General features: G+C 45.8%; 1 protein-coding gene across 1 annotated transcript in view; it reads right to left on the bottom strand.

Moving 5' to 3' along the window:
- ssuh2.1 (ssu-2 homolog, tandem duplicate 1) overlaps positions 1-18,907 on the bottom strand; it is a 39,104-nt gene extending 20,197 nt beyond the window's left edge. The window contains exons 1-2 of the mRNA XM_046313226.1: positions 18,492-18,907; positions 3,345-3,440 (exon numbers count right to left, since the gene is read on the bottom strand). Coding sequence (XP_046169182.1) covers positions 3,345-3,440; positions 18,492-18,519 — 124 coding nt within the window. The 5' untranslated portion in view covers positions 18,520-18,907. The remainder of the gene's footprint in view (positions 1-3,344; positions 3,441-18,491) is intronic.
- Positions 18,908-23,048: the final 4,141 nt, after the last annotated feature.

Here is a 23,048-nt window from a genome sequence, read left to right as displayed (position 1 = left end):
TTCTAAATGACAGCGTGGTGTTCTAAAGGAGAGCGTAGTAGCGTAGTGTTCTAAATGACAGCGTAGTGTTCTAAATGACAGTGTAGTGTTCTGAAGGACAGCATAGTGTTCTAAAGGACATCGTAGTGTTCTAAATGACAGTGTAGTGTTCTGAAGGACAGCGTAGTGTTCTAAAGGACAGCGTAGTGTTCTAAAGGACAGTGTCGTGTTCTGAAGGACAGTGTCGTGTTCTGAAGGACAGTGTCGTGTTCTGAAGGACAGTGTCGTGTTCTAAAGGACAGCGTAGTGTTCTAAAGGACAGCGTCATGTTCTAAAGGACAGCGTAGTGTTCTAAAGGACAGCGTAGTGTTCTAAAGGACAGCGTAGTGTTCTAAATGACAGCGTAGTGTTCTAAAGGACAGTGTCGTGTTCAGAAGGACAGCGTAGTGTTCTAAATGACAGCGTGGTGTTCGAAAGGACAGTGTAGTGTTCTAAAGGACAGTGTAGTGTTCTAAATGACAGCGTAGTGTTCTAAAGGACAGCGTAGTGTTCTAAAGGACAGCGTAGTGTTCTAAAGGACAGCGTAGTGTTCTAAAGGACAGCGTAGTGTTCTAAAGGACAGTGCCGTGTTCTGAAGGACAGTGTGGTGTTCTAAATGACAGCATAGTGTTCGAAATGACAGCGTAGTGTTCTAAAGGACAGCATAGTGTTCTAAAGGACAGCGTAGTGTTCTAAATGACAGTGTAGTGTTCTAAATGACAGTGTAGTGTTCTGAAGGACAGCGTAGTGTTCTAAATGACAGTGTCGTGTTCTGAAGGACAGCGCAGTGTTCTAAATGACAGTGTCGTGTTCTGAAGGACAGCGCAGTGTTCTAAATGACAGTGTCGTGTTCTAAATGACAGTGTCGTGTTCTAAATGACAGCGTAGTGTTCTAAATGACAGCGTAGTGTTGTAAAGGACAGCGTAGTGTTCTAAAGGACAGCGTAGTGTTCTAAAGGACAGCGTAGTGTTCTAAAGGACAGCGTAGTGTTCTAAAGGACAGTGTCGTGTTCTGAAGGACAGTGTGGTGTTCTAAATGACAGCGTAGTGTTCTAAAGGACAGCATAGTGTTCTAAAGGACAGTGTCTTGTTCAGAAGGACAGCGTAGTGTTATAAATGACAGTGTGGTGTTCTAAAGGACAGTGTAGTGTTCTAAAGGACAGTATCGTGTTCTAAAGGACAGCGTAGTGTTCTAAAGGACAGTGTAGTGTTCTAAAGGACAGCGTAGTATTCTAAAGGACAGCGTAGTGTTCTAGAGGACAGTGTAGTGTTCTAAATGACAGTGTAGTGTTCTAAAGGACAGCGTAGTGTTCTGAAGGACAGCGTGGTGTTCTAAAGGAGAGCGTCGTGTTCTAAATGACAGCGTCGTGTTCTAAATGACAGCGTAGTGTTCTAAAGGACAGTGTAGTGTTCTAAAGGACAGTGTAGTGTTCTAAAGGACAACATCCTGTTCTCAATGACAGCGTAGTGTTCTAAAGGACAGCGTAGAGTTCTAAATGACAGCGTAGTGTTCTAAAGGACAGCGTCGTGTTCTAAAGGACAGCGTCGTGTTCTAAAGGACAGGGTCGTGCTTTAAATTAAAATGTCGTGTTCTGAAGGACAGCGTAGTGTTCTAAATTACAGTGTCGTGTTCTGAAGGACAGCGTCGTGTTCTAAATGACAGCGTGGTGTTCTAAATGACAGCGTAGTGTTCGAAATGACAGCGTAGTGTTCGAAATGACAGCGTAGTGTTCTAAAGGACAGCGTAGTGTTCTAAAGGACAGCGTAGTGTTCTAAAGGACAGCGTAGTGTTCTAAATGACAGCGTAGTGTTCTAAATGACAGTGTAGTGTTCTGAAGGACAGCGTAGTGTTCTAAATGACAGTGTCGTGTTCTGAATGACAGTGTCGTGTTCTAAATGACAGCGTAGTGTTCTAAATGACAGCGTAGTGTTCTAAAGGACAGCGTAGTGTTCTCAAGGACAGTGTAGTGTTCTAAAGGACAGTGTAGTGTTCTAAAGGACAGTGTAGTGTTCTAAAGGACAGTGTAGTGTTCTAAAGGACCGCGTCGTGTTCTAAAGGACAGCGTAGTGTTCTAAATGACAGTGTAGTGTTCTGAAGGACAGCGTAGTGTTCTAAATGACAGTGTAGTGTTCTAAATGACAGCGTAGTGTTCTAAAGGACAGCGTAGTGTTCTCAAGGACAGTGTAGTGTTCTAAAGGACAGTGTCGTGTTCTGAAGGACAGCGTCGTGTTCTGAAGGACAGCGTCGTGTTCTAAAGGACAGCGTCGTATTCTAAAGGACAGCGTAGTGTTCTGAAGGACAGCGTCGTGTTCTAAAGGACAGCGTCATGTTCTGAAGGACAGCGTAGTGTTCTAAATGACAGTGTAGTGTTCTGAAGGACAGCGTAGTGTTCTAAATGACAGCGTAGTGTTCTAAATGACAGTGTCGTGTTCTAAATGACAGCGTAGTGTTCTAAATGACAGTGTAGTGTTCTGAAGGACAGCGTAGTGTTCTAAATGACAGTGTCGTGTTCTAAATGACAGTGGCGTGTTCTAAATGACAGTGTCATGTTCTAAATGACAGTGTAGTGTTCTGAAGGACAGCGTAGTGTTATAAAGGACAGCGTAGTGTTCTAAAGGACAGCGTAGTGTTCTAAAGGACAGTGTAGTGTTCTAAAGGACCGCATCGTGTTCTAAATGACAGCGTGGTGTTCTAAAGGAGAGCGTAGTAGCGTAGTGTTCTAAATGACAGCGTAGTGTTCTAAATGACAGTGTAGTGTTCTGAAGGACAGCATAGTGTTCTAAAGGACATCGTAGTGTTCTAAATGACAGTGTAGTGTTCTGAAGGACAGCGTAGTGTTCTAAAGGATAGCGTAGTGTTCTAAAGGACAGTGTCGTGTTCTGAAGGACAGTGTCGTGTTCTGAAGGACAGTGTCGTGTTCTGAAGGACAGTGTCGTGTTCTAAAGGACAGCGTAGTGTTCTAAAGGACAGCGTAGTGTTCTAAATGACAGTGTAGTGTTCTAAAGGACAGTGTAGTGTTCTAAAGGACAGCGTGGTGTTCTAAAGGACAGCGTAGTTTTCTAAAGAACAGTGTCGTGTTCTGAAGGACAGTGTCGTGTTCTAAATGACAGTGTAGTGTTCTGAAGGACAGCGTAGTGTTCTAAATGACAGTGTCGTGTTCTGAAGGACAGCGTAGTGTTCTAAATGACAGTGTAGTGTTCTAAAGTGAGTCACACAGACAGCTGAATGAGCTGAAAAAGGAGGAGACAAACTGACTGAGACTAATCCCCTCCTTTGGGCTCATCGTACTTCGTCACAGTTCAGTGTGTATGTGTGTGTCTCTCACCTCCCCCTTTGGGCTCGTCGTACCCTGTCACACAGTCCAGCCAGCCAGGAGGGGGCGCCGATGGACCCTCCTCTGGAATGTTGGGATCAAACGCCCCTGTTGATGTCAGGGAAACATCTGGTTCATGTCCCAACTATCCATTAGACCACGCAACAGAAAACAACTCATTCCAATAGGACCTCCCCATTTCACTCTGTTTCAGACGGTTTCCTTTTGGTGCCTAATGAACATGACCCTGATAGGAGTAGGAACAGGAGTCATTCCTGACTGTAATAACCGGGGCCAGGAGTCATTCCTGACTAATATCCGAGTCCAGGATTGTTTCCTGACTCTAATAACTGGGGCCAGGAGTCTTTCCTGACTGTAATAACCGGGGCCAGGAGTCTTTCCTGACTGTAATAACCGGGGCCAGGAGTCTTTCCCGACGCTAATAACCAGGGCCAGGAGTCTTTCCTGACTGTAATAACCGGGGCCAGGAGTCTTTCCTGACTGTAATAACCGGGGCCAGGAGTCTTTCCTGACTGTAATAACCGGGGCCAGGAGTCTTTCCCGACGCTAATAACCAGGGCCAGGAGTCTTTCCTGACTGTAATAACCGGGGCCAGGAGTCTTTCCTGACTGTAATAACCGGGGCCAGGAGTCTTTCCTGACTGTAATAACCAGAGCCAGGAGTCTAGCCTGACTCTAATAACCAGGGCAGGAGTCTTTCCTGACTGTAATAACTGGGGCCAAAGGACAGTGTAGTGTTCTGAAGGACAGCGTTGTCATGTTTTGTCATTTATTATCTTGTCTTGTCCCTGTGCTTCCCATTCTATTCGTTTCCCTCTGCTGGTCTTATTAGGTTCTTTCCCTCTTTCTATCCCTCTCTCTCCCCCTCCCTCTCTCACTCTCTCGCTCTCTCTTCTCTCTATCGTTCCGTTCCTGCTCCCAGCTGTTCCTATTCCCCTAATCAATCATTTAGTCTTCCCACACCTGTTCCCGATCCTTTCCCCTGATTAGAGTCCCTATTTCTTCCTTTGTGTTCCGTTCCTGTCCTGTCGGTTCCTTGTCTAGAATTCACCGTGCTGTGTTTGTGTATCGCCCTGTCGTGTCGTGTTTTCCTCAGATGCTGCGTGGTGAGCAGGTGTCTGAGTCTGTCTGGTTCAAGTGCCTTCCCGAGGCAACCTGCTGTTCACCTGCTGTTCAAGATCGAGTCTCCAGTTTGTCCTCGTCATTTCGAGTGAAAGTTGTGTTTTTTGTTTGTATTTACTTTACTTGATTAAAGACTCTGTTTTCGCCAAGTCGCTTTTGGGTCCTCTTTCACCTGCACGACAGAAGGAACCGACCAAGGAATGGACCCAGCGACTTCAGACGCTCGTTACACTGCCGTCGAGATCCAAGGAGCCATGCTCGGCAGACACGAGCAGGAATTGTCTGCTGCTCGCCATGCCGTGGAGAACCTGGCCGCTCAGGTTTCCGACCTCTCTGGACAGTTCCAGAGTCTACGTCTCGTGCCACCTGTTACTTCCTGGCCTGCCGAGCCTCCAGAACCTAGGGTTAATAACCCACCTTGCTACTCCGGGCAGCCCACTGAGTGCCGCTCCTTTCTCACGCAGTGTGAGATTGTGTTCTCTCTCCAACCCAACACATACTCTAGAGAGAGAGCTCGGGTTGCTTACGTCATTTCACTCCTTACTGGCCGGGCTCGAGAATGGGGCACAGCTATCTGGGAGGCAAGGGCTGATTGCTCTAACAAGTTCCAGAACTTTAAAGAGGAGATGATTCGGGTTTTTGACCGTTCAGTTTTTGGTAGGGAGGCTTCTAGGGCCCTGGCTTCCTTATGCCAAGGTGAACGGTCCATAACGGATTATTCTATTGAGTTTCGCACTCTTGCTGCCTCTAGTGAGTGGAACGAGCCGGCGCTGCTCGCTCGTTTTCTGGAGGGACTCCACGCAGTGGTTAAGGATGAGATTCTCTCCCGGGAGGTTCCTTCAGATGTGGACTCTTTGATTGCTCTCGCCATCCGCATAGAACGACGGGTAGATCTTCGTCACCGGGCTCGTGGAAGAGAGCTCGCATCAACGGTGTTTCCCTGCTCCGCATCGCAACCATCTCCCTCCTCTGGCTCAGAGTCTGAGCCCATGCAGCTGGGAGGGATTCGCATCTCGACTAAGGAGAGGGAACGGAGGATCACCAACCGCCTGTGCCTCTATTGCGGAGTTGCTGGACATTTTGTTAATTCATGTCCAGTAAAAGCCAGAGCTCATCTGTAAGCGGAGGGCTACAGGTGAGCGCAACTACTCAAGTCTCTCCATCAAGATCCTGTACTACTTTGTCGGTCCATCTACGCTGGACCGGTTCGGGTGCTACATGTAGTGCCTTGATAGACTCTGGGGCTGAGGGTTGTTTCATGGACGAAGCATGGGTTCGGAAACATGACATTCCTTTCAGAGAGTTAGAGAAGCCTACGCCCATGTTCGCCTTAGATGGTAGTCATCTTCCCAGTATCAGATTTGAGACACTACCTTTAACCCTCACAGTATCTGGTAACCACAGTGAGACTATTTCTTTTTTGATTTTTCGTTCACCGTTTACACCTGTTGTTTTGGGTCATCCCTGGCTAGTATGTCATAATCCTTCTATTAATTGGTCTAGTAATTCTATCCTATCCTGGAACGTTTCTTGTCATGTGAAGTGTTTAATGTCTGCCATCCCTCCCGTTTCTTCTGTCCCTACTTCTCAGGAGGAACCTGGCGATTTGACAGGAGTGCCGGAGGAATATCATGATCTGCGCACGGTCTTCAGTCGGTCCCGAGCCAACTCCCTTCCTCCTCACCGGTCGTATGATTGTAGTATTGATCTCCTTCCGGGGACCACTCCTCCTCGGGGTAGACTATACTCTCTGTCGGCTCCCGAACGTAAGGCTCTCGAGGATTATTTGTCTGTGTCTCTTGACGCCGGTACCATAGTGCCTTCTTCCTCTCCGGCCGGGGCGGGGTTCTTTTTGTTAAGAAGAAGGACGGTACTCTGCGCCCTGCGTGGATTATCGAGGGCTGAATGACATAACGGTTAAGAATCGTTATCCGCTTCCCCTTATGTCATCAGCCTTCGAGATTCTGCAGGGAGCCAGGTGCTTTACTAAGTTGGACCTTCGTAACGCTTACCATCTCGTGCGCATCAGAGAGGGGGACGAGTGGAAAACGGCGTTTAACACTCCGTTAGGGCATTTTGAGTACCGGGTTCTGCCGTTTGGTCTCGCCAATGCGCCAGCTGTTTTTCAGGCATTAGTTAATGATGTTCTGAGAGACATGCTGAACATCTTTGTTTTTGTCTATCTTGACGATATCCTGATTTTTTCTCCGTCACTCGAGATTCATGTTCAGCACGTTCGACGTGTTCTACAGCGCCTTTTAGAGAATTGTCTCTACGTAAAGTCTGAGAAGTGCTCTTTTCATGTCTCCTCCGTTACTTTTCTCGGTTCCGTTATTTCCGCTGAAGGCATTCAGATGGATTCCGCTAAGGTCCAAGCTGTCAGTGATTGGCCCGTTCCAAGGTCACGTGTCGAGTTGCAGCGCTTTTAGGTTTCGCTAATTTCTATCGGCGTTTCATTCGTAATTTCGGTCAAGTTGCTGCCCCTCTCACAGCTCTTACTTCTGTCAAGACGTGTTTTAAGTGGTCCGGTTCCGCCCAGGGAGCTTTTGATCTTCTAAAAGAACGTTTTACGTCCGCTCCTATCCTCGTTACTCCTGACGTCACTAGACAATTCATTGTCGAGGTTGACGCTTCAGAGGTAGGCGTGGGAGCCATTCTATCCCAGCGCTTCCAGTCTGACGATAAGGTTCATCCTTGCGCTTATTTTTCTCATCGCCTGTCGCCATCTGAGCGCAACTATGATGTGGGTAACCGTGAACTGCTCGCCATCCGCTTAGCCCTAGGCGAATGGCGACAGTGGTTGGAGGGGGCGACCGTTCCTTTTGTCGTTTGGACAGACCATAAGAACCTTGAGTACATCCGTTCTGCCAAACGACTTAATGCCCGTCAAGCTCGTTGGGCGTTGTTTTTCGCTCGTTTCGAGTTTGTGATTTCTTACAGTCCGGGTAGCAAGAACACCAAGCCTGATGCCTTATCCCGTCTGTTTAGTTCTTCTGTGGCTTCTACTGATCCCGAGGGGATTCTTCCTTATGGGCGTGTTGTCGGGTTAACAGTCTGGGGAATTGAAAGACAGGTTAAGCAAGCACTCACGCACACTGCGTCGCCGCGCGCTTGTCCTAGTAACCTCCTTTTCGTTCCTGTTTCCACTCGTCTGGCTGTTCTTCAGTGGGCTCACTCTGCCAAGTTAGCTGGTCATCCCGGTGTTCGAGGCACTCTTGCGTCTATTCGCCAGCGCTTTTGGTGGCCGACTCAGGAGCGTGACACGCGCCGTTTCGTGGCTGCTTGTTCGGACTGCGCGCAGACTAAGTCGGGTAACTCTCCTCCTGCCGGTCGTCTCAGACCGCTCCCATTCCTTCTCGACCATGGTCTCACATCGCCCTAGACTTCATTACCGGTCTGCCTTTGTCTGCGGGGAAGACTGTGATTCTTACGGTTGTCGATAGGTTCTCTAAGGCGGCACATTTCATTCCCCTCGCTAAACTTCCTTCCGCTAAGGAGACGGCACAAATCATTATCGAGAATGTATTCAGAATTCATGGCCTCCCGTTAGACGCCGTTTCAGACAGAGGCCCGCAATTCACGTCACAGTTTTGGAGGGAGTTCTGTCGTTTGATTGGTGCGTCCGTCAGTCTCTCTTCCGGGTTTCATCCCCAGTCTAACGGTCAAGCAGAGAGGGCCAATCAGACGATTGGTCGCATACTACGCAGCCTTTCTTTCAGAAACCCTGCGTCTTGGGCAGAACAGCTCCCCTGGGCAGAATACGCTCACAATTCGCTTCCTTCGTCTGCTACCGGGTTATCTCCGTTTCAGAGTAGTCTGGGTTACCAGCCTCCTCTGTTCTCATCCCAGCTTGCCGAGTCCAGCGTTCCCTCCGCTCAAGCGTTTGTCCAACGTTGTGAGCGCACCTGGAGGAGGGTGAGGTCTGCACTTTGCCGTTACAGGGCACAGACTGTGAGAGCCGCCAATAAACGCAGGATTAAGAGTCCAAGGTATTGTTGCGGCCAGAGAGTGTGGCTTTCCACTCGCAACCTTCCTCTTACGACAGCTTCTCGTAAGTTGACTCCGCGGTTCATTGGTCCGTTCCGTGTCTCCCAGGTCGTCAATCCTGTCGCTGTGCGACTGCTTCTTCCGCGACATCTTCGTCGCGTCCATCCTGTCTTCCATGTCTCCTGTGTCAAGCCCTTTCTTCGCACCCCCGTTCGTCTTCCCTCCCCCTCCCGTCCTTGTCGAGAGCGCACCTATTTACAAGGTACATAAGATCATGGACATGCGTTCTCGGGACGGGGTCACCAATACTTAGTGGATTGGGAGGGTTACGGTCCTGAGGAGAGGAGTTGGGTTCCGTCTCGGGACGTGCTGGACCGTTCACTCATTGATGATTTCCTCCGTTGCCGCCAGGATTCCTCCTCGAGTGCGCCAGGAGGCGCTCGGTGAGTGGGGGGTACTGTCATGTTTTGTCATTTATTATCTTGTCTTGTCCCTGTGCTTCCCATTCTATTCGTTTCCCTCTGCTGGTCTTATTAGGTTCTTTCCCTCTTTCTATCCCTCTCTCTCCCCTCCCTCTCTCACTCTCTCGCTCTCTCTTCTCTCTATCGTTCCGTTCCTGCTCCCAGCTGTTCCTATTCCCCTAATCAATCATTTAGTCTTCCCACACCTGTTCCCGATCCTTTCCCCTGATTAGAGTCCCTATTTCTTCCTTTGTGTTCCGTTCCTGTCCTGTCGGTTCCTTGTCTAGAATTCACCGTGCTGTGTTTGTGTATCGCCCTGTCGTGTCGTGTTTTCCTCAGATGCTGCGTGGTGAGCAGGTGTCTGAGTCTGTCTGGTTCAAGTGCCTTCCCGAGGCAACCTGCTGTTCACCTGCTGTTCAAGATCGAGTCTCCAGTTTGTCCTCGTCATTTCGAGTGAAAGTTGTGTTTTTTGTTTGTATTTACTTTACTTGATTAAAGACTCTGTTTTCGCCAAGTCGCTTTTGGGTCCTCTTTCACCTGCACGACAAGCGTAGTGTTCTAAATGTTATTATTATATATATATATAATATTGCGGAAAACAACAGCCCCGGTCATTCTCATCATTGCTAACATTCTCTCTCGCTGTGGTTTTGTCTCATTAAAACATTCGATACAGAATGGAATAATAGAGACAAAAAAAGACAAATGCTCGATTGAAAATAGTCATCATTTTTATTTGACCTTTTATTTAACTTGGCAAGTCAGTTAAGAACAAATTCTTATTTTCAATGACTGCCTAGGAACAGTGGGTAAACTGCCTGTTCAGGGGCAGGATGACAGATTTGTACCTTGCCAGCTCAGGGGTTTGAACTTGCAATCTTCCGGTTACTAGTCCAACACTCTAACCACTAGGCTACCCTGCCACCCCTCATTTGGGATGGTCACATCATTAGAAACTTCTGTCAGTCAGGCAAACAACATTAGCCTACATCATAACATGAGTATCTGGCAGGCCTGAGTCATGGAAATGCCATTGAAATAGAAAAACCAACCACCGGCCCAGCTGACAGGCCCAGGCCGATAGGCCCAGCTGACAGGCCCAGGCCGACAGGCCCAGGCCGACAGGCCCAGCTGACAGGCCCAGGCCGACAGGCCCAGGCCGACAGGCCCAGCTGACAGGCCCAGGCTGACAGGCCCAGCTGACAGGCCCAGGCCGATAGGCCCAGCTGACAGGCCCAGCTGACAGGCCCAGCTGACAGGCCCAGGCCGACAGGCCCAGCTGACAGGCCCAGGCCGACAGGCCCAGCTGACAGGCCCAGGCCGATAGGCCCAGGCCGATAGGCCCAGCTGACAGGCCCAGGTGACAGGCCCAGGTGACAGGCCCAGGTGACAGGCCCAGGTGACAGGCCCAGGCCACAGGCCCAGGTGACAGGCCCAGGCCGATAGGCCCAGCTGACAGGCCCAGCTGACAGGCCCAGGCCCAGGTGACAGGCCCAGGTGACAGGCCCAGGTGACAGGCCCAGGTGACAGGCTCAGGTGACAGGCCCAGGTGACAGGCTCAGGTGACCCAGGTGACAGGCAGGTGACAGGCCCAGGTGACAGGCCCAGGTGACAGGCCCAGGTGACAGGCCCAGGTGACAGGCACAGGTCAATAGTGGTCAAGTTCCTGAGGTTCAAAGACAATGTAGCTGATCTGGAAAGAGACAAGACCTTGAGAGGAACATATATCTTCCTCAACAAGGACCGTCCTGAAGCTGTGCGCCAGAAGAAGAAAAAATAACTTATCTCAGCAATGAAAGTTACCAGCGCGTGTGGGGACATTGCTTACATCCGCTATGACAGGCTCATTGTCCACCCTCCCTCCCAAAAGCCTGGAAGGGGTGAGAGAGCCAAGCCTATGGCACAGTCATGTGGTCAAGTGCTGCAAAGAAATACCTAGTTAAGCTGCAGCTGGCCCAGAACAGAGTGGCACATCTTGCTCTTCAGTTTAATCAGAGGGCTGATATTAATACTATGCTGCCAGTCTCTCTTGTCTAAGAGTTGAGGAGAGACTGACTGCATCACTTCTTCTTTTTATAAGAAACATTGTGTTGACAATTCCAAAATGTTTGCATAGTCAACTTAAACACAGCTCTGACACACACACTTATCCCACCAGACATGCCACCAGGGGTCTTTTCACAGTCCCCAAATCCAGAACCAATTCAAGAAAGTGTACAGTATTATATAGAGCCATTATTGCATGGGACTCCTTTCCATCTCATACTGATCAAATGAACAGCAAACCTGGTTTCAAAAAACAGATGAAGCAACACCTCACCCCTATTGGACCTAGATAGTTTGTGTGTATGTTTTAATATGTAGGCTACGTAGTTCTGTCCTTGAGCTGTTCCTGTCTATTAAATGTTCTGTATGATGTCATGTGTCATGTTTTGTATTCTGTGCTCTGTGCTCTGTGTTCTGTGTTCTGTGCTCTGTGTTCTGTGCTCTGTGTTCTGTGCTCTGTGCTCTGTGCTCTGTGCTCTGTGCTCTGTGCTCTGTGCTCTGTGCTCTGTGCTCTGTGCTCTGTGCTCTGTGCTCTGTGCTCTGTGCTCTGTGCTCTGTGCTCTGTGCTCTGTGTTCTGTGCTCTGTGCTCTGTGCTCTGTGCTCTGTGTTCTGTGTTCTGTGCTCTGTGTTCTGTGTTCTGTGCGGACCCCAGGAAGAGTAGCTGCTGCTTTCGCAACAACTAATGGGGATCCTAATAAAATACCAATAACCAAGTTTTACAAGTTATTAGTCGTATGTGTGGGACACGCAGGGTGGTAAACACCGTCCAACGAAATGCTGACTTGCAGGTTCCTTCTGGACAATGCAACAACAATAAGAAATAATCAAATATAACAATACTAACATAAAGTAAATGGCAGAAGAGAATAAAACATGTTATCATAAGTATAATACCGGAATAATAACAATAATAACAATAATAACTGGCATATGGGTGGACTGGACAGTGCTCTCTCCCTCTCTCTCACAGGAAAAACAGACATTCGTTGGGAGGGAGAGTACAGGATGTTATATTGTCATCCACCAACAATCCTACTCTGTCTGGCTTATAAAGATCACGTTGGATTTGAAAGGTCTAGGCTAGGGAGTAGTCAGGCAAACTTTTTAATCAAACAATATTTATTTCCAAGAACTGGAAAGGCCGGGAGAGAGTCGAGCTGAGCAACATAATGTGTATTATATTAACTTTATACTACAGTCATGTTATCAGCAGCTAATGTCCATGTAGGTAGACCTATCATGTGAGGTTTACGTAGTATACTTAACATGCATTGTATTACACACATGCTGTGTTAACACTGTCGGTGGAAACATCTTTGTCATCACATGACCCAGGTTGAATACAGCCTGAGGGAATAAGGAGTGGCTCCTAGATCTAGATAGATCAACATTGTGTATGAGTTGCAAACGCCAATCCCCCCACACACACACACACACACACCCGACTACTTACCTACTGATCTACCTTTGTAACACACACACACACTACTTACCTACCTTTGTAATACACAGACACACCTACTGATCTACCTTTGTAATACACAGACACACCTACTGATCTACCTTTGTAATACACAGACACACCTACTGATCTACCTTTGTAATACACAGACACACCTACTGATCTACCTTTGTAATACACAGACACACCTACTGATCTACCTTTGTAATACACAGACACACCTACTGATCTACCTTTGTAATACACAGACACACCTACTGATCTATCTTTGTAACACACACACACACACACACACACACACACACACACACACACACACACACACACACACACACACACACACACACACACACACACACACACACACACACACACACACACACACACACACACACACACACACACACACACACACACACACACACACACACACACACTTCTGCTGCGTAGGTGTAAACTCGGTGTGACACAGCAGCAGCCTGAATGTTCCCGAGACACTTCCTGATTCTGGATGACTCAGTTTTGGAATGTTTTTACAATGAGGGATCTTAATGCAAATGTCCCAAACCACACCCTATTCCCTATCATCATATAACATCATCATCACCACTCGGGAGCCCCTACTACAACAAGCTACTCATCACCACTCAGGAGCCCCTACTACAACAAGCTACTCATCACCACTCAGGAGCCCCTACTACAACAAGCTACTCATCACCACTCAGGAGCCCCTACTACAACAAGCTACTCATCACCACTCAGGAGCCCCTACTACAACAAGCTACTCATCACCACTCAGGAGCCCCTACTACAACCCCTAGCCCCTACTACAACAAGCTACTCATCACCACTCAGGAGCCACTACTACACAAGCTACTCATCACCACTCAGGAGCCCCTACTACAACAAGCTACTCATCACCACTCAGGAGCCACTACTACAACAAGCTACTCATCACCACTCAGGAGCCCCTACTACAACAAGCTAATCATCACCACTCAGGAGCCCCTACTACAACAAGCTAATCATCACCACTCAGGAGCCCCTACTAAACAAGCTAATCATCACCACAATCATCACACTACTGTGTGAGAACCAAAGGAACAAGTTGCAAGAAAACACTGTTGTCCTTATTACAGTGTAATAACTTCTGTACGATAACAATATAGTATAGTTTACATATTACACTGTCCTTACATGGTATTACAAAGGTATTACAACATGGTGCCACTCAGGAACCTGTCGGGCCCAGACACCATCAACACAACATGGTGCCACTCAGGAACCTGTAGGACCCAGACACCATCAACATGATGCCACTCAGGAACCTGTCGGGCCCAGACACCATCAACACAACATGGTGCCACTCAGGAACCTGTAGAGCCCAGACACTATCAACACAACATGGTGCCACTCAGGAACCTGTCGGGCCCAGACACCATCAACACAACATGGTGCCACTCAGGAACCTGTCGGGCCCAGACACCATCAACACAACATGGTGCCACTCAGGAACCTGTCGGGCCCAGACACCATCAACACAACATGGTGCCACTCAGGAACCTGTAGGACCCAGACACCATCAACATGGTGCCACTCAGGAACCTGTCGGGCCCAGACACCATCAACACAACATGGTGCCACTCAGGAACCTGTAGAGCCCAGACACCATCAACACAACATGGTGCCACTCAGGAACCTGTAGAGCCCAGACACCATCAACACAACATGGTGCCACTCAGGAACCTCCAGACACCATCAACATGGTGCCACTCAGAACCTGTAGGACCCAGACACCATCAACACAACATGGTGCCACTCAGGAACCTGTAGGACCCAGACACCATCAACATGGTGCCACTCAGGAACCTGTAGGGCCCAGACACCATCAACACAACATGGTGCCACTCAGGAACCTGTAGGGCCCAGACACCATGAACACAACATGGTGCCACTCAGGAACCTGTCGGGCCCAGACACCATCAACATGGTGCCACTCAGGAACCTGTCGGGCCCAGACACCATCAACATGGTGCCACTCAGGAACCTGTCGGGCCCAGACACCATCAACATGGTGCCACTCAGGAACCTGTCGGGCCCAGACACCATCAACATGGTGCCACTCAGGAACCTGTCGGGCCCAGACACCATCAACACAACATGGTGCCATTCAGGAACCTGTCGGGCCCAGACACCATCAACATGGTGCCACTCAGGAACCTGTCGGGCCCAGACACCATCAACACAACATGGTGCCACTCAGGAACCTGTGATCAAGTGGTGGCTTTGTCATCGTGCACCAGAATGCCCTTTTCATTCCATTGACCATGTGCACTACACAGCACCACCTTTTCCCTATGTAGTGGCACTATCTTTTGAACAGAGCTCTATGGGTCCTGTTTTTAAAAAAGGTGTGTAAAGAATAGGGTGTCGTTTGGGATTACAGTCCATGTGTATTACAGAAGTATTCATATGTGGGCTTTTCCCATTACTTCCAATTGTTAGTTTTGAATGTACCAGCGTACAGGGCTAAATATACTACAGGCTGGCCATTGGTGTCACTGAACACAATACAGTCACCAGTCTATAGAAATACCAATGAGAAGCGGTTTCCCCTTCACTGTTATGAGATGGGAGTTTAAGATTATAGGTGATATATATATGTCACTTAGCAGAGGCCTTTATCCAAAACAACTTACAGTACAGTATGAAACAAGGGTGAAAATGACTCACTACTGTAAGTGTCTCTGGATCAGAGAGTCTGCTAAATTACTCCCTACTGTAGTGGATCAGAGAGTCTGCTAAATGACTCACTACTGTAGTGGATCAGAGAGTCTGCTAAATGACTCACTACTGTAGTGGATCAGAGAGTCTGCTAAATGACTCACTACTGTAGTGGATCAGAGAGTCTGCTAAATGACTCACTACTGTAGTGGATCAGAGAGTCTGCTAAATGACTCCCTACTGTAGTGGATCAGAGAGTCTGCTAAATGACTCCCTACTGTAGTGGATCAGAGAGTCTGCTAAATGACTCCCTACTGTAGTGGATCAGAGAGTCTGCTAAATGACTCCCTACTGTAGTGGATCAGAGAGTCTGCTAAATGACTCCCTACTGTAGTGGATCAGAGAGTCTGCTAAATGACTCACTACTGTAGTGGATCAGAGAGTCTGCTAAATGACTCACTACTGTAGTGGATCAGAGAGTCTGCTAAATGACTACTGTAGTGGATCAGAGAGTCTGCTAAATGACTCACTACTGTAGTGAATCAGAGAGTCTGCTAAATGACTCCCTACTGTAGTGGATCAGAGAGTCTGCTAAATGACTCACTACTGTACGTGTCTCCGAACCAGAGAGTCTGCTAAATGACTCACTACTGTACGTGTCTCCGAACCAGAGAGTCTGCTAAATGACTCACTACTGTACGTGTCTCCGAACCAGAGAGTCTGCTAAATGACTCACTACTGTACGTGTCTCCGAACCAGAGAGTCTGCTAAATGACTCAAATTTACATTTACATTTAAGTCATTTAGCAGACGCTCTTATCCAGAGCGACTTACAAATTGGATGTAAAATGTACAGTAAGGGCAAAATGGTCATAGGTATTTAGTATGTGTACGTGTGATCCCTGCGGGAGTTGAACCCGTGACCTTGGCGTTGCTAACGCCATGCTTTAGGCCTCGATGAACACACTGATAATAAATGGAGGCAGGATAAGCATGGAATGTAAAGTTTGATTAGCATTCAGACAATGTACCTAGAATACATCACAGAGACAGAGAGTGGTAATGTGTGGGGTGGGAGGGGCTTGCATCTTGTTTCGACAATCCAATAGAATGGACATGGATGGGTCTTCTGAAAGCATAAAGCCAAGAGGACGTAGGCCTACTGTATACAAGGAAAAAGGCAGAACTAGCTACAACCCACAATTGTTTTGTTTTTTTTACCTTTATTTAAACTTGGCAAGTCAGTTTAAGAAACAAATGATTAGAAATAGCTAGTCTACTAAAACTACTCGACTAGTCATTAGGCCTACTAGTGATTACATTCATTTGCCCAGCCCTCATGGCACAGCACTGCTCAATGCTTCTCAATAACAATGGCACGGGACGCAAATAGACTCTACGCTAGTCCTGGAAAGAAAAGATTGTTTGATTACTGTACCTACAGTGAAGGCACAGTCCCATAGTAGGTGAACAAATACCAAGGTCATAATAGAACATGGTGAGGGTGTGGCATATCCTTTCAATTCAAACAAATGGAAAATAGAAAATAAATAAATAAAAGAATAGTCAAATGAGTTGATTGACGAGGCTGGATCGAGCAACTACTCTAAATGGGATACTGTCTGTAGATAAAAGTTCATAAGAATAACTGTTATGATAAAACAACAAAAAAAGTGGTCTGCGTGTAAAAGTCAGCACAAAACACCACGCACCTGTTGATAAGCAAGGCGACACGAGGAGAAGCCCTTGGAGACGTCATTGAAATTCAATTTGGAAACATAATAGTCTACAACACTCACTACGCACACAGGCAAAAATACCTTACACGCACATGAAACTGGATGGAAGGGCTTTGCGTGTAGCCAGAGGAAAGCATTTAACTCCACCAAAAAAAAGGCTGTTATATTGATTGATATCCATAATGAAGTTAAGAGACCTCATGGGCACCCTTAAAGGGGGGAATTCGCATCGTATCCCACCTTGTCGAGTTTATTCTGTTTTGTCGACATTTGGAACGTCCAGCGACATATTAACCGTTTCCATCAGGCATGTTGTCTAATGTTTTATCACACGTGTACTTTTTACTAGTATAAAAACGTTTGGATTGAAACCCGGGTGGTACCCACCTTTCCATTCACTGTTTTTATGCGAGTAAAGTCATACCGAATATAAAAACAAAACACGACAGCTGTAATGGAAACAAATAGTTTCAGTACAATTGTATAAATTCCGACATAATTTGTTAGTTCGACATAGTGGGAGATTTTTGTATCGGTAAAATTAATTATGCGCGAAATGGCGGTGGAAATGTCTTTACGCGTAAATATATAATAACAATAACAACAAACCAAGTACATTTGGAGTCAGGCGGTTATATGGTATGTGGTCCTCCCACTACAACTTGGCAAACCATGACGTTTATTAGGATACAGATTAAATAGATTATGATGAATTTCAAATGGTTGTGAAAGTATAGGGTGTTGAGTCTGACGCTGCTTTCCGATAAATATTGAGGGACTTATTCTGGTGACGTGAATATCAACACTTGACTGCAGTTTGACAAATTCTAATATTCTCGCTATTATCCATAATAATCATCTCATCACGTGGACTTGCGCATAATACATTTTACCGACACAAAAAGATCCCACCATGACGAACGAACAAATGATCTGTTTATACAATTGTACAGCAACGTCTTGTTTCCATCAGGGCTGTCATGATTTTTCTTTATATGGTATGAATTTACTCGCATAAAAACTCTGGATGAAAACGTGGCGTTATGAATGATTTTGTAGGCTACACTGCAAAGTTGACCGCAAGAATCCCAAACAGATACAGAAAACATCCTCTTTTCAAACCTTGATTACATATGCCTCTCTGTTGATTGATTTATCGATGTTATGTCTGTCCTTTGACAGAAAATACATCGGCCTACACACAGTATAAATATTTATTTATGCGTCGAAATACTGAATTAAAATATATTTGATCTGATACTCCTGATGATTTTACATACTTTTAATTTGGGGGCGTCAGAAAACTTGAGGGGGGGGGGGCAAATAAAGGGTTGCCTATTGGGGAACCATGCCCTAGGAACGTGGTTCCCAAACTTTTCCGGTTACTGTACCACCAACTGAAATTTGCTTTGCCCGATGTACCCCAGAAGTACCCCCTCATGTACATTTTAACATTAGGCCTATGGTCTCACGAGTCTTCTCAAGCTCCCCCGTCCATATGCCAAGTACCCCTGGGTGGGAATCACTGCAATAGGAGATGGCCAAAAGTCCACTTTAACTTTCTTGTAGTAAATTACCCCAAAAAAACCAAACTCACCAAGCTGTTCGTCATCCTTCTCGTCCATACCCTGGTTTGTTTATTTCAAACTATCTAAACACACTTAGGCAGGCTATACTGCATAAGAAGCACGACGGACTTTCTCTAAACCTGACCCTATTCCAGCCCCTTTTAATGTACTGTTTAAATTAATCTTCGGTCACATGACATGTATCAAGGAATGCTGAGCGCAAACCACGCCCGGGGAAAAATACATTTTGTTTTTACAAAACTGCCATATAATTACTTTGCTCCAACATTCGACGGGGTTCATAAAAAATACATTTGCTATCTTCCATAGAGTACATTTTCTGAGTTGAAGAGTTTTGGTTTCTCTATTCTATCCTCTTTGCAGTGTGCTCTCACGCACGCCGGACGAGCATGTTCAGTGTGGTGGTGGGCGTTCCGGTACTGTACTCCAGATCAGACCGAGGAGAGGCTATATCACATACAGGGAGTTCCTGTACTGTACTCTAGATAAGACCGAGGATATACAGTATATCATCCACAACCACAGGAGGTCGACACGACACATTGAGCCTCTGAGCCGTTATCCGAACAGTGATTCAGTTTCATACAACGTCAACAGGTAATAAATACTTAATGTAATTTTTAACCATAGTTGACACTAGATTATAAACTGGGTGGTTTGAGCCCTGAATGCTGATTGGCTGAAAGCCGTGGTATATCAGGGTATGACAAAACATTTATTTGTACTGTTGTACATCCCTGGGTCGCTCTTCTGGGTCGCTTTGTGTGATGTATTGTTGTCTCTACCTTCTTGTCCTTTGTGCTGTTGTCTGTGTCCAATAATGTTTGTACCATGTTTTGTGTTGTTACAATGTTGTGTTGCTACAATGTTGTTTTTATGTTGTGTTGCTACTAGAGGTCGACCGATTAATCGTAATGGCCGATTTCAAGTTTTCATAACAATCGGAAATCTGTATTTTTGGGAGCTGATTTGCCGATTTTTTTAACTAGGCAAGTCAGTTAAGAACACATTCTTATTTTCAATGACGGTCTAGGAACGGTGGGTTAACTTCCTCGTTCAGGGGCAGAACGACAGATTTTCACCTTGTCGGCTCGGGGGATCCAATCTTGCAACCTTACAGTTAACTAGTCCAATGCTCTAACAACCTGCCTCTCTCTCGTTGCACTCCACAAGGAGACTGCCTGTTACGCGAATGCAGTAAGCCAAGGTAAGTTGCTAGCTAGCATTAAACTTATCTTATAAAAAACATGGTTGATGATATTACTAGATATTATCTAGCGTGTCCTGCGTTGAATATAATCTGGCTGAGCATACAAGCATACAAGTATCTATGTATCTGACTGAGCGGTGGTAGGCAGAAGCAGGCACGTAAACATTCATTCAAACAGCACTTTCGTGCGTTTTGCCAGCAGCTCTTCCTGTGCGTCAAACATTACGCTGTTTATGACCTCAAGCCTGTCAACTCCAGAGATGAGGCTGGTGTAACCAATATGAAATGGCTAGCTAGTTAGTGCGCGCTAATAGCATTTCAAACGTCACTCGCTCTGAGCCTTCTAGTAGTTGTTCCCCTTGCTCTGCATGGGTAACGCTGCTTCGAGGGTGGCTGTTGTCATTGTGTTCCTGGTTCGAGCCCAGGTAGGAGCGAGGAGAGGGATGGAAGCTATACTGTTACACTGGCAATACAGAAGTGCCTATAAGAACATCCAATAGTCAAAGGTTAATGAAATAGAAATGGTATAGAGGGAAATAGTCATATAATAACTAAAACCTAAAACTTATTACCTGGGAATATTGAAGATTCATGTTAAAAGGAACCACCAGCTTTCATATGTTCTCATGTCTTGAGGAATTGAAACGTTAGCTTTCTTACATGGCACATATTGCACTTTTACTTTCTTCTCCAACACTTTGTTTTTGCATTATTTAAACCAAATTGAACATGTTTCATTATTTACTTGATGCTAAATTGATTTTATTGATGTATTATATTAAGTTAAAATAAGTGTTCATTCAGTATGGTTGTAATTGTCATTATTACAAATATAATTATATAAAAACTTTAAAAATGAAATCGGCCGATTAATCGGTATCGGCATTTTTTGGTCCTCCAATAATCGGTATCGGCGTTGAAAAATCATTATCAGTCGACCTCTAGTTGCTACCATGCTGTGTTGTCATGTGTTGCTGCCTTGCTATGTTGTTGTCTTAGGTCTCTCTTGTCGTGATGTGTGTTTTGTCCTATATTTATTTATTTATTTTTATCCCAGCCCCCATCCCCGCAGGAGGTATTTTGCCTTCTGGTAGGCCATCATTGTACATAAGAATTTGTTCTTAACTGATTTGCCTAGTTAAATTAATGTAAAGTTTAAAAAATAAATAAAAAGAAGGTTGATAACCAGTTTCTAATAGCAATAAGGCACCTCGGGGTTTGTGGTATATGGCCAATATACCATGGCTAAGGGCTGTATCCAGGCACTCAGCGTTGCGTCATACATAAGAACAGCCCTTAGCCGTGGTATATTGACCATATACCACACCTCCTCAGGCCTTATTTCTTAATTATAATAGTAGAATACTAAAACACTATACTAGAATAGAATAAAAAGGAATCACAATGTGAAAAGGTGTCTTGCGGTCAGGCAGGGAGTCTAATTCATCTAATTAATCAGGCTGTAATTCACAATGAATTGATACATACAGCCTGAAACTAATGCCAGAAATAATAATAATTGTGTAAAAGTTCCCTACAAGCCAGAATATTGAATACAATTACATGTAAACTTACAGTTGTCTGTGTGGTTTGTCCTTTAACTGCCTGATTCAGAATATAGAATGTTCTAGTAGGCAGGCTTTCAGAAGGCAAAGAATAGGCCTTAGGTGCAAAAACAGGGATTTTACTCACAAAAAACGATTGTAGTGATAGGCTAGAGGCGAGTAATGATGGTGGCAAAAACTATTTATATATATATATATATATGTACACAGTGGGGCAAAAAAAGTATTTAGTCAGCCACCAATTGTGCAAGTTCTCCCACTTAAAAAGATGAGAGAGGCCTGTAATTTTCATCATAGGTACACTTCAACTATGACAGACAAAATGATTTTTAAAAATCCAGAAAATCACATTGTAGGATTTTTTATGAATTTATTTGCAAATTATGGTGGAAAATAAGTATTTGGTCACCTTCAAACAAGCAAGATTTCTGGCTCTCACAGACCTGTAACTTCTTCTTTAAGAGGCTCCTCTGTCCTCCACTCATTACCTGTATTAATGGCACCTGTTTGAACTTGTTATCAGTATAAAAGACACCTGTCCACAACCTCAAACAGTCACACTCCAAACACCACTATGGCCAAGACCACAGAGCTGTCAAAGGACACCAGAAACTAAATTGTAGACCTGCACCAGGCTGGGAAGACTGAATCTGCAATAGGTAAGCAGCTTGGTTTGAAGAAATCAACTGTGGGAGCAATTATTAGGAAATGGAAGACATACAAGACCACTGAGGAGCCTCTTAAAGAAAAAGTTACAGGTCTGTGAGAGTCATGTTAGTATATCAGTTTTCCTGCTAAAGCTTTTGTGCAGAATCAACCGCGCTGTTTCAGGTGCAACGTTGATGGTCATGTTGCAGTCGTGTGTAAGAGGGAGATTCCAAGATGTGGGGAGTGTGCAGGAGGGCATGGGACAGAGGATTGTGTAGTTTTGGTGGATAAAGTTGTGTCTGTCAACTGTAGGGGTGCCCATGTTGCTGGGGATCGGAAGTGTCTGTTGCGAGAGAGGTGGGTTGAGGTAGTCAGAGTAGTGCAGAGGTTGGTATGCTGAGGCAGTGAAGAAAGTGGAGGAGGATGGGTCAAGGGTCAAGGATCCTGAGAGGATCGCTGTGAGTAATACATTTGTACCAGCACAGAGATATAGACCAACGAGTGATATTTGTTTCAGTAAGGTTGGCTTCTTAGCGTTCATAGCAATGGTTATCAACTGTACCACAGAAATGGAATGTAAATCAAAGACAATATGGTGGCAGCTGCAGAGAACTATTTGGGTTTATGAGATTTGACTTCAGAAGAGTTCTAGGGTGTGTTGAGTGGTGGTGTCCCGTCCTCCCAGACCGTTAGCATAGTGCAGGAACAGATAGGGTCAAAGTAGTGGCATGGAGTAGTGGGTTTTTTAATGAGTGTAGGGCTAGTTGGGAAGGGTAATTAAAAATATTGTTTTATATTTTTTTAAATTCTCCAATTCCCCATTTTGTATCACAAAGTGTTATGGATCGATACTATAGTTCAGTTGGGGACGGTAAATGCACCATATTGAATGCCGACCGCCGGTAAACCTCAGCCATGTCAACTACAATGAGGACTGAGGTGATCGGTGAGAGGAAAGATGGCCGGAAGTGGACGCTGATGTGGATTGGGAATCTAATGGCAGTAGAATCGAGGAGAATTTGAATATTGTCCAAAAGAATGGAAAACACAGCGAAGTAGTGTACAGTGATGAGAATGTCCCTTCGTATCTTCTAGGAGTACGGTTTGTTAATGAGGAGCAGTTGGTCGGATTACCATTCTTG

Source organism: Oncorhynchus gorbuscha, linkage group LG18, assembly GCF_021184085.1.
Source record: "Oncorhynchus gorbuscha isolate QuinsamMale2020 ecotype Even-year linkage group LG18, OgorEven_v1.0, whole genome shotgun sequence".
Taxonomy (NCBI): Eukaryota; Metazoa; Chordata; class Actinopteri; order Salmoniformes; family Salmonidae; genus Oncorhynchus; species Oncorhynchus gorbuscha.
Note: the sequence above shows the minus strand (reverse complement) of the source record. Positions and strands in the feature narration are given on the sequence as shown.